The 12,500-nt window shown below is 32.7% G+C and overlaps 1 protein-coding gene across 1 annotated transcript in view; it reads left to right on the top strand.

Annotated features, from left to right (window-relative positions):
* Nucleotides 1-12,500, top strand: part of KDM6A (lysine demethylase 6A) — a 178,221-nt gene that overhangs the window by 144,127 nt on the left and 21,594 nt on the right. The window contains exons 19-25 of the mRNA XM_045288276.1: nucleotides 1,668-1,797; nucleotides 2,701-2,806; nucleotides 3,410-3,615; nucleotides 4,202-4,266; nucleotides 4,351-4,425; nucleotides 5,039-5,187; nucleotides 9,072-9,186. Of these exons, the coding sequence (XP_045144211.1) occupies nucleotides 1,668-1,797; nucleotides 2,701-2,806; nucleotides 3,410-3,615; nucleotides 4,202-4,266; nucleotides 4,351-4,425; nucleotides 5,039-5,187; nucleotides 9,072-9,186 (846 nt within the window). The remainder of the gene's footprint in view (nucleotides 1-1,667; nucleotides 1,798-2,700; nucleotides 2,807-3,409; nucleotides 3,616-4,201; nucleotides 4,267-4,350; nucleotides 4,426-5,038; nucleotides 5,188-9,071; nucleotides 9,187-12,500) is intronic.

The following is a 12,500-nucleotide window of genomic DNA, read 5'->3' as shown; positions in this document are numbered from 1 at the left end:
ACTCAGATATATGTTGTAGATAACTAGTTTCATTAAAATACTCTCAACTCCTGGAATTGCCTAAATTTTTCTCATAAATGTAGGCCTTGATTTATTAATTAAAATACTATAAAACAAAAACCAGTCTGTTAAGTTCGAGGTAATCTTGTGAGGCTTAGTGATTCTATTAATCGATGCTTGTGCAAGTCATGAGTCCAAAACTAAGAAAGGGAAAGTACATCTGAGTGAGAGACTTGATGACTGTGGTCAAGGAGCTTCATAAAGAAAGTGTACATAGGTTTACCTGCAGAGTATTTTATCATTTCTCTACCAAGTGACGTGGGTAAACTTGAAAATAAGAATAAGGCCAATATTTCAAATAATTATGCAGTGACTAGTTTCATCCTACTCTACTTTGCTCAGAGACAGCGTTTAAAAATGAGATAAGCTCTTAATCTTGCCCACATCTATTTTAACTTGAACTGCTTTTTCCACATTAGATTATTATAACAAAGTTTTATTTAGCATTGAAGTGTTTATAGTGTTAGACTCTTAAATGTTCAGAAAAAAACAATCTATTTCTGTTATCCACAGCCCTGGCCTTTGCACTAAAGTAGAAAAGTATATTTTAAGTTGCTATATAGGCAACTACATAATTCGTTCCTATTTGTTTCAGACCTGATAGGTACAGCAGTCAAGTGTTTGAAATTCAATTGAACAAATGTGATGTTATACTAAATAGAATCTTACACGTCATTTTCTTGAGAGTTTGTGAATGGTCTCAAAGGAGTGCAGTAGGCTTAAAATAATGGAGTTTTATGTTGTTTTTGAAAAAATAAAATGTGAAAATGTTCATTAAACGAAAAATTTAAGGTTAAAGGTTAAATACATTCTACCCAAACCTAGTTTTCTATCTCTCTATAAAACATGAATGGCCCATAAATTTAAAGATAGACATGGTATTTAAAATTTAGGTAAAGAATTGGTAATAACTGAAAAATTCCATGAAACTTCCACATTTAACAAATTGAAAATACCTGTCAGAGACTGGCAAAGAAACAATCCAAATATTATCATTAAATCAGTATAAGATTCAATAGCCATTCACAATATCCATATAAACTTCATATTAAATTATATACATTCTACTCTTAAAGTATGACTGAGAATACATAGAATTTGTTTTTCAGAGCATATGGATATAATAGATTGCAAATTGTCAATATTTTGAGAAATTAAAAGATATAGGCCAAGTATTAAAATATACCATAAAAGATCTTATGTTAGATCCGACACCCAAACTTAACCTTCTATAAGACCCTGGTCATTGAGAGGAGGGACTATTATTAGACCTGTTTTGGTCTGGTTATTTTAACATTTAGTAGAAAGAATCTGATGACTGGAGAGAACATTGGAGTTTGTGAAGAAAAATTAGAAAAGTATAGGAAATATAGAATATTGTCAGTAATCTACCTGACCTGTTAGCTTTTGCATTGTTTTTCTTCAATGGAGAATAAAGGAAATATATGCTACAAATAAAGGTAAGTATTTGTTGAAATTATTAATTATTCTGATAGCCCCAGATCTCATAGATTGTTTGTGTTTTTACAAATGTCTGATATTTAGGAACTAATTCAAGGATTAGTTTATTAAATATTTAGCTAATTTATTCTTTCCATTTTTTAAAGGAATCTAGGCAAAAATGGCTTGTCTAACAGTAGCATTTTGTTGGATAAATGCCCACCTCCAAGAGCACCATCTTCACCATACCCTCCCTTGCCAAAGGACAAGTTGAATCCACCTACACCTAGTATTTATGTGAGTCTGAATTGAATCAAACCAGTGTTTGTACTCAGTTTTAGATGATCCTTCTTTAATACATACACCTTTAGTAAACATTAAAAGTTTTATCAGCAATATAATTTTTTGAATGGAAGAAGTTAACTAAACCTTTAACTTTAAGGTGGTTTCTAAATCTGTATTCTACCAACTAGTAGATGTGTGGACATTCGTTCTGTTTTATTCATCTATAACAAAGGATGTTTGAGAATGTATGATGTGATAGGTAGATATATCACTAAAAAGCTACAAAAGTTACATAAGACTAGGTATTATTTTCACTTAATAGAAATTTAGACATTTGATAGAGGACAATCAAAACACCTATTTCTCTTACTCCGAAATTGGCCTTCCTGTATCATTTTTTCCCCCATACTTCCCCTTCTATTCTAATTTATAAAAGTGTTACCCTGTAAAATTATAATCTTTCACGTATGAAATGACAGTGGAGTTTGGTTTTGAAGATAGCAACTTGACTTACTAATATTTCCTCCAACCAATATTTATTGATTTCCGAAACTAGGTTAAACTTTTTAAAATGGCTGTTTGAGGGAAAATATACAAAATAAGCATTTGTCCTTTTGGGTTTTCTTCAGCCTGATTTCATTTTTATAATTTTATTTTAAAACACTTTGGTTTTGAAGTTAAATTTTATTTCTCACACGTTTTGTTTAAAATCAAGTAGACAAATTTATGTAATTACTATCTAATTGCAATTAGGATCAAAGGACATAAGAGTAAAAATTTAAATTTAACAGTAGCAATAGCAGTAGTATAAAGGATGCATTATTTATTTAAACTGCAATAAACAATGACTTTGACATAATACTTAAGTAAAAGCTCCCTTTTCCTAAGATCTAACTACAAATTTTAATTTTATAGTTGGAAAATAAACGTGATGCATTCTTCCCTCCATTACATCAATTTTGTACAAACCCAAGCAACCCTGTTACGGTAATACGTGGCCTTGCTGGAGCTCTTAAGTTAGGTAAGCTTTACATTAGGGAAATTTTTAAAAGGTTGGTATATTTCTTTTATTATCTTTTAACTTCTAAACACCGGCAACAATTCATTTGGATTATGATTCTTTATGTGTTTGTATTTTAATATTTACTGGCTCTAAGTGTGTATGTGTATTTAATTCATAATGTTACTATACAATAATATTATTGGTTACATCATAGTTTTAAACTTTACCTCCTTTTTGCCTAATTATAGAATTATGGTTTATGTTAACTATTTTTAAAAGTCTTAGTATAAAATGTGAGCAAACTTTAATGTTACTGCTAAGTGCTATGGCCCTCTGGGTATTTCTTGGCATCTACAGAAATTAAGTAAGTGAAACTTAATTCCTGGACCCTTGATTCTCTCTGTGTTGGGGTGATGTGACAATTAGGCCTAAGGCTTTAGTGTATGATTGTGCAAACCTGCCATTCCACAGCTCACGATTTATAGAGTCCCTGCTTTGTTTATAGAGAAACAGAATAAAGCACCATGCAATGACTCCCCCTTAATTAAAAAGCACTTCAAGACTATTATTACAAATGAAATTTTGTATATTAATTACATTTACATTTATTTATATCTAAAGATCTGGGACTTTTCTCTACCAAAACATTGGTAGAAGCTAACAATGAACATATGGTAGAAGTGAGAACACAGTTGTTGCAGCCCACAGATGAAAACTGGGATCCCACTGGAACAAAGAAAATTTGGCATTGTGAAAGTAGTAGATCTCATACTACAATTGCTAAATATGCACAGTACCAGGCTTCCTCATTCCAGGAATCATTGAGAGTAAGTAGTTACTTGCTGAAGATTATTTCAACATGTTAAAGATTATTTTATTTTGAAGTATTAAAAGGGCATGTTGCGTTTATAAAGATGATTATTTTATGAGTATATAAAATAATTTTAAATGCCTTTTTAACCTAACTCGTATTTAAACAATCCTGTAAGTTGATTAAATATTGTTATGGCCAAAATACAGTTATGGCTACGCAGAACTACTATCTGGTGACATTTTGGGCTGGATATTTTTTTGTTGATGAGGATTGTCTTATGTATCATAGGTTATTTAGTAGTATCTCTGGCCTCTATCCATTAGCACATCTCCACTCCTAATGTAATGGTCAAAATAACTCGACATTGCCAAATACTGGGAGGTGAAATCATTGATTGAGAATCACTGATTGAGAGGAGTAAACTAAACCTCACATTTACAGAACACTTGCCCTATGTTTTCTCATTTGTATTTTCTCTGCCAGGTCAATGTCAAAGACACATACAGCAACTTAGATGTTAACTTTGTGGGGGGTGTTACAATAGTAAGGGTACCCTGTTGTGGGACATTATGCTTCATTGATTTTTGTTTAATCTATAGGAAGAAAATGAGAAAAGAAGTCACCATAAAGATCACTCTGATAATGAATCTACATCTTCAGATAAGTAAGTAATGTTTAATGTTCACTTGGTATGTCCTGTTTTAAAAGGTATGTTTTTAATATTCTCTCTCTGTCTCTTTTTCCAAAGTCCTGGACGAAGGAGAAAAGGACCCTTTAAAACCATAAAGTTTGGGACCAACATTGACCTGTCTGATGACAAAAAGTAAGTCCTTATAGTAGTATTTCTGAAAACTAATACAAAGAGGTATCCCTTGCAATATTGGGGACTGTGTAACGTTTCCTCTTCAATTTCATTTCTTGTAATGTTTTTTTAATTTTCTAAGGACACAAATAAATTACTATCACTAGATTTTTCGGTTAGCTTCTTTGGTACAGTAGGTTAAGGGTTGGGCTGCTCACCGGAATGTTGGCTCTTTGAACCCACAAACCACAGTATAAAAATGACACAATCTGCTTCGGTAAAGATTTGCACCCTTGAAAACTATAGACAGTCAGTTGGAATTTACTTAACAGTGGTGGACTTTGGTTTAGAAGATTGTTTTACAGTTTTTAAAGTCAGGAGTGCCCTTTTGTTAATTGCACAATCATAAAACTATGTAATTATAAGATAGAACTATAAAAATAGAAAGTCAGTTATTTTCTTTAATTTACTGGGTTCATAATTTCTGTGCTTTTTTCCAGTAATGACTACTACTTCTTACTGTTAAAATATTTGTAGATTTGTTTTTCTGATTGGAATATAAGATTGTTAAAGAAATTATTAAATTTCACAAATATTTGCAACAGAGTTTCAATCTTGATCTGTTCTATTGCAGGTGGAAGTTGCAGCTACATGAGCTGACTAAACTTCCTGCTTTTGTGCGTGTCGTATCAGCAGGAAATCTTCTAAGCCATGTTGGTCATACCATACTGGGCATGAACACAGTTCAGTTATACATGAAAGTTCCAGGGAGCAGAACACCAGGTAATTTTTGTGAACTAATGTATCTTGTACCATTTAAATACCAAATTACTCAAAATATGAAAGATAAAAGAGAACTAGACTGTTACCATTTACAGTGATTAAAGCTGAAAGAAATGTACCTGTTATAAGATTAAGCAGTCGTAGGGTCAGATTAAGACACATACGCGCACACACACGCACACACTTCACATTATCTTTTTACTTTTTTAAAATAGAGTAGTTCTAAAACACTATTAGCAATTTAATCTGGAAAAGGTCAGGTCAGTGGTGCATTTTGGGGAAATTATAGTTTCTGCCCTTAAAATTCTATTTTTGAGCCAATCTACTTCCGAGTGATATAGTGCTTAGTTTTTAACTTTTTTGACACTACATTTGTAGTAGGAACTATTAGGATGAATGTAAAAGTATTACTACTAGGGTTCCAGTTCATGCATGCATGGGCTTATTACAAATAAAATGTGTTTAGACTTGTCTTTGCTGCAGATATGGTCTCTCAGTAACACACTTAGTTTCTCAAGGGTACCTTCCCTCCACAAAAGATTTAATCAAATCATTGAATTCTGGGGATCTGCTGAACCGGTTAAATTTGAGGCAGAGAGTTTTCAGAAAGTTATAGTGACTGGTATTTGAGGTTTGAGTTGGGGGATAGATTCTCTCAAAGGACACAGAATGAACATGGAGCATATTATTTAAAAAGTCTTAAGAAAATGGAAAACTTCTTTGATCAAGAACAGGGCAGGAACGTTGCATCAAGGGATTTTTTCCCTTTACAACAATGTACCAGCTCATTCTTCAAGAGCGGGCTGTCCTAGGAGAATTTCATTGAGAAACCTTACCCTACTGGCCGGCCCTATAGCCCTCTTCTGATGCCTTCAGACTTTTTTTTTGTTCCTTAAACTCTTAAGAACATTTAAAAGGAGCATAATTTGAGCCCCTCTAAGACTCAAAATTGCTATTATGACATACTATAAATGAAGAAGCACAAAATTCCCTCAAGAACATTTCAGACAATAAAATTCATTACCATCTTATCAATTTCAGCTCATAGCAATCCTATAGGACCAAGTACAACTGCCTCTGTGGATTTCCAGGATTAACTACAGGAGTAGGAAGTTTTATCTTTCTCCTACAGAGTAGCTAGTGAATTCAAACTACTACTGACCTGCAGCTCTGCTCATAAACCACTATGCCACCAAGACTCCTCTCAGGAAAGTTTAGAGAGATGGAAATATTATTTCCAGGAGTATTTACATTTGAGTGAAGGATGCACTGAGAAACAATAGACTCATATGCTGATATTTTTGTGTAATACAGGTTTATGATTTTGTAACAGTATTTTTTTACCTCTTCTGATAATTTCATATCACAATATAGTGACATGAATGTATGTTAAAAGGTTCAGTAAAACATGCTTTTTCTAATCAATACATTAGAAACTTTAGTTTATTTTTAAAACACTTGATGTGGACTCATTAGACTTATCTTGGTACCTAATTTGAATTTCACAGCCGCTAGCTAGGCTTAAGTCTCTTAGCAAGCTACTTTCATTCTTCAAAACATTTTTCTTCATTTTAAAATAAATTATATTGGTTTTAGACTTTAAATTTCATTACAACTAATATTCCATGTTCTTGGTGCTTATTTGGATTCACATAAAATTTGACTAGACAGTGCTCAAAATACTTAACAATATCTACAACCTAGGCCTACCACTTATCTGTCAATTTGTTGTACTATGGTGGGTTGTGTGTTGGGGTGACACTGGAAGCTATGCCACTGGTATTTTTAATACTAACAGGGGCACCCAAAGTGAACATATTTCAGTAGAGCTTCCAGATGAACAATCAAATATAATGAATAAGCTGTCTACTTCAGAGTAATTAGCCACTGAAAACCCTGAAGGCAGAGCATTGTCACAGATAGTGCCAGAAGCTGAGACCTTCGGGTCAGAAGGCACTCAAGATATGCCTTGGAAAGTTTCCCTTCTCAAACTGGACTCGACCATATGAAATGGATGGAGTAAAGCCAGGGGAAGGAAAGCCTTTCAGAACCCTCAATGACTTGTCCATAGCAAATACCTTTCTTACAATAACACAAAAGGTGATTCTGCACATGCACTTCTGATTAAGTACACAGAAATCAAATCGACTACATCACAATTGTGAGAATCTAGTTGCATATGTTATAGATACATCTCAGTTCATACTAGCCAAATTAAAAGTGTACAAAAGTCATGGCTAGCAGCTACCATTTTGGACAATACAATATTAGCAGTGTTAAATAGTTTAATTAGTTCAAATCAGGAAGCATTATTTTGAGTTCCTGATTATAGGGTGAACAATTTGTTCCTGGGATTACATAGGTAAATATTAGTGGTGCTTATTACAATGTCTTCACAATCATAAGTTATATTCTCATACTCTGCTCTAAGAGACTTTTATTTAGATAATGTGGTCCAATGTTAGAGCTTAACATATTTTAGACCCCATCACATGGATTATTTCCTAATTATATAATCTGATATAAAAGATTTAGATATATGTAAACTATAGATAATATGAATGGATTTTGATTTTGCACTTAATCATAGTCCTTATCTAAGAAAAATTAGTACTTAACGGCATGAAGGAATCCCTGAAGGTAAGGGTGCTACAGCAAAGTATGGTGAAGAATGCAGGTGCCTGGTTATAAAGAATAGCATCTTGGATCTTAAAGACTTATCTTTAAAAAGCAGCCATCTAAGGGAGGTGTCAGCTAAGTTCAGCCGGAAGACGCATACCAGTCTGTGTGATCCTAGTATTGTTTTTTTCTTTTTTCTAAAGCAACATCAGAGAACGAAATTGTATTAGAGCTTAAATTCTGAGCACCTGGCTTGCAAAAGGCTATGGATAACATAGAAAGCCCCAGATCTATTTGCAGTGTTCCCATGTGGATTAAAACTCTGGTGACCATGGACCAGGAATGTGAATAGCCTTGCTATCAGGCAGAGTAGTCTAATGCAGATGTAGTTAGGTTAAAATTAAACACCTTATTTATTATTTGTTCTCCCTTTTGACCCATTTTAATTTTGCTCTAGTTTTTAATAATTTTATGCTTGCTTTTTGATTGAAGCTTTTTTCTTTTGTTACTGCTGTTGGTTTTGTTTCTGATTTTGTATATGATAGCCAGAATAGTAAATCTTAAACAGACAATTACTAGGTTAATAGTTTCTTAGGGTTATGGCAGGGAAGCTTGGGGGGGAATGCAGAGATACTAATAATGGGTACAAGAAAGAAGGAAATTTTCTGTGTTAATTATGATGATGATTACACAACTCTTAATGTGATTTAACAATTTAATTGTGTGACTTATAAATTCTATGTCAATAAAATTTAGAATTAAAAAACATAATCAGCAAAAACGTACAATTGAGGCCTCAGTTTTTAAAAGTGATGTAAAAGACTTGCTTGGCAGAAGGCGAAGAGTTTTTCTTTTTTTAATTGCAATAATATCAAATTAAATATTAATTTAAAGTGAACAATTCAGATGGAGTTTTGTGCATTGGCTATTATGTGCTGTCTAGTTCCAAGAGTGTCTAGTTTCCAAAAAGAAAGCCATTGAGCACCATTTTGGTAAGATTGATTCTGACAGTTTTTGTCAACTTTGTTGGTCTTTCTGGAGAGGGATGGCTCCCCAGAGCTTTCCTTCTCTACCATTTTGCTGACATCACTTCCAATAGCAGCTACATTTTTAAACCAGATTTTTGCCTCTTTACCAATAGCCTAATATTCTTTTGGAGAAATGGAGATTCATTTACAAGAAAGAAATATTAATGAAATTGATATCAGCTTTTTTTTTTTTTCATGGAATGATTATTACCCAGATGTTATTCTTTCATGTTTCAGGTCATCAAGAAAATAACAACTTTTGTTCAGTTAATATAAACATTGGTCCAGGTGACTGTGAATGGTTTGTTGTTCCTGAAGGTTACTGGGGTGTTCTGAATGACTTTTGTGAAAGGTAGGCCTTTAAACAACTTAACAAATAGAACTTCCTTAGCCAAGTTTTACTACTATTTAGCAGAAATTAACTTAAAATTATTTGATTGCAAATCTATTATTTTGTGTTATCAAGAATACTTTTTAAAATGCTATGAAACTGAATTTAAAGGATAATAACTTTGAGTTGTTTATAGCAGTTAAAAAATTTGATGCATACATACTTGTTTGCAAAGTATATACTCCAAGAAATATTGTTTAATTATAAATGGGTTTTAGGAGTGGGAGGGCTCGTAAAACCTAGCACATTTAATGTTAATAACTTAAGCTTCCAACACAATACTCTTTCCCAAATCCGCATGATTTAAATTCTTATTAAAACTGCATTAACAAGTCTTCCTATAAAGAGATTTTATAAAATTAAATTACCTACTTGCAATTTTGTTTTCTCCAGAAGAAATAACTTACATAGGGGAAGTCCTTTGTGTAAGAATCTAGGAATAGGCTTTACTTCTGTGGCTTCTATTAAAGGATACCTTGGAATTGTTTTCATTGGTTTCAATGTAATTATTTGTCTACATGCAATCTTACTCATTTTAACCCCCTGAATCGTACTCCATTATAATATCATCTAATATTTTCAGTTAGTAAAGCAGTGGTTCTCAGCCTGTGGGTTGCGAATCATTTGGGGGGTCAAACGACCCTTTCACAGGGGTCACCTGATTCATAACAGTAGCAAAATTACAGTTAAGAAGTAGCAATGAAAATAATTTTATGGTTAGGTGGTGACCACAACTTTTGAGGAACTGTATTAAAGGGTCGCAGCATTGGGAAAGTTGAGGACCACTGTAGTAAAGTGATTGAAAAAATTATTTTATAGAAATGCAAAAATCATAAATTATCCATATTGGCAATTATATATCTCCAATTAGGGGAAAGAAAAAGGAAATCAGAAATATACATGAAAACTAGACACATTCCACATGCATTCATGTAGTTTTCTGCTTTGGCTTAAAGGATCTTTACTGTAAATATTTTCATTTGTTAAGAAGTTCATCTTTGTTTAAATAAAAAACAAAACAAAGCTATTCATCCAAAATTTTCTTATATGCCAACAGATGGTCACCTTTTATTGTCTTTCCTGTTTAACATTATATTTATAGATGTGGAATTTTAAAGTTTTCAATGTACTAATAAAATGTACTATTTTAATGTTTACTTATTTTTGCCAACCAGAAATCCAGTAGATCAAAGACAGAATAGTGTCATGTGGAAATCCTTCATTCTCTGCAGACTGATTTTTAGGTTAAACTTTGGGAAAAGTTTAAAGGTTAAAGTTTGGGAAAACAGTATATTGTTGCAAGTATGGTACAATGTTCCTTGTTTGTTATTTCTGAGTTGTGATTGGCTATTGCCAGCTTTCTCCTTTCTGACTAGAGAAATATCCTGGGTACAAAGATAATTAGAATAAGCAGATGATAGTCGAAAAGTTTGACCTTGGGTTTAATAAAATATCAAGTTAGTTTGAAGGTAATAGATAATTTTAGCTAAGTCAAAGAAATAGTGCTTCCTTTAGAATTTCACTGTAATTTTGTTTCACATTAGGATCATTATGTCTACTAGTAACCATTTCTATAAGTTACAAACTTTAATACCTGTCTTAAAATAAATATTTTTGAATGTATGATAAACAATGTTTGATTTTATTGGGGGGTAAGTTTGAATTTTTTTTAGTTAGTGATTATTTAGGTTTTTTTATAGAAAGTTTTCTCCAGTTGTGTTATAATACATGAGTGAAACTAGGCAGGTATTTCTGTTTATAACAATGTATTTGCTTTCAAATAGGCAGATGATATCCTAAAAGTTTGCTCTTGGGTATAATAAAAAAATTAGTATTAAAGAATACATAAATATAACTAAGTCACAGAAATAATATTTGCTTACATCAACTTTTTCTGGTATCTGTCTAGGTATTTAGAATAATAACAAGTGGTCATCCAATCCTTAGTCCCTTTGAATTTAGGTATCATGGTTTGTCTGTTCTGTACTTAGCTCAAAAGTACCCTAGAATTTTTTAGGACAGAAAAGAAAATGATGAGTTACTAAGGTTTCATCTTGCTGTCAATTAATAAATATTTTAGTTTTTTTCAGGTCATATCTGTCACAACTTGATCATTGTAGCACAGAATTCAAATTCACTGCTATCAAGTTGATTTCAACTCATAGTGTCTTTGTAGGTTTTGAGACTAATAATTAATGGGCTAGAAAGCCTCATATTTCTCCCATGTAGCACTTCGTGGTTTCCCACTGCTGACCTTGCAGTTAGTTAGCAGCGCAAAGTGTCGTCCACTTTGCCACTAGGACTTCTGTAGTCATAAATAGTACTTAAAGGAATAATGTTCAAATAAAACCTTATTTGAACAGGCTATACTTGTACCATGTACCATAGTTTGACAAGCGCTGATCTTGGCAAAACTTAAATCTAGGAAAATATTTTTAAAGTGACCTTTGCCATATACTTTAACACAAAACTGAAAATTAAATAAAGGTTATTTTTTAAATTTTAAAGAAGGAGCCATTTCCACTATGAAAGCTCTGCCCAATAAAATAAAATCTAAAGTAATTAATTGAATTTCATAAAAGTAATGTAGACATAGTTTCTAAAATGCTTCATAATAGCGGTTCTCAACTGGTGGGTCGCGACCCCTTTGGGGGTCGCCTGATTTATAACAGTAGCAAAATTACAGTTAGGAAATAGCAACGAAAATAATTTTATGGTTAGTGGGGTCACCACAACATGAACTGTATTAAAGGTTCACGGTATTAGGAAGGTTGAGAACCACTGCACTATAAGATGTATTAAGAAACCAGATCTTAAATTACTAAAAGGTTAATAATATGATTAAAGAGCTCTGGTGGCTGCTTATCACAGGGTTGGCCGTTCAAATCTACCCAACAGCTCTTTGGGAAGAAGAACTGGTAGTCTCCTGTAAAGATTATAGCCTAGAAAAAAGCACTATTGGGCCGTTTTACTTTTGAGGATTTACTTTGAGTCTAAAATTGAATCAGCCGTACCTAACAACATTATTATATTCTGTAGAACATCTCCAAAGTATCCTGTGGTGGTATGTGTGTGGTTATTCGTTTAGTTTTTTTTCAACAGCATTGTCTTAATCATTCAAACAACATATCGACAGACATTCTGTCCCATTCTTCCTGCTTACAATTCAAAGCAGCCACAGATGACTTGTCTACTACTTTGCCTCAGAAATTGAGGGTAATTCCTAGTACTTACCATGTATCTGCTATAGTATTCCTGTTTATGGATTTAAATGA

Source organism: Echinops telfairi, unplaced genomic scaffold (assembly GCF_000313985.2).
Source record: "Echinops telfairi isolate 266 unplaced genomic scaffold, ASM31398v2 ScPeMD7_19;HRSCAF=73, whole genome shotgun sequence".
NCBI lineage: Eukaryota > Metazoa > Chordata > Mammalia > Afrosoricida > Tenrecidae > Echinops > Echinops telfairi.
Note: the sequence above shows the minus strand (reverse complement) of the source record. Positions and strands in the feature narration are given on the sequence as shown.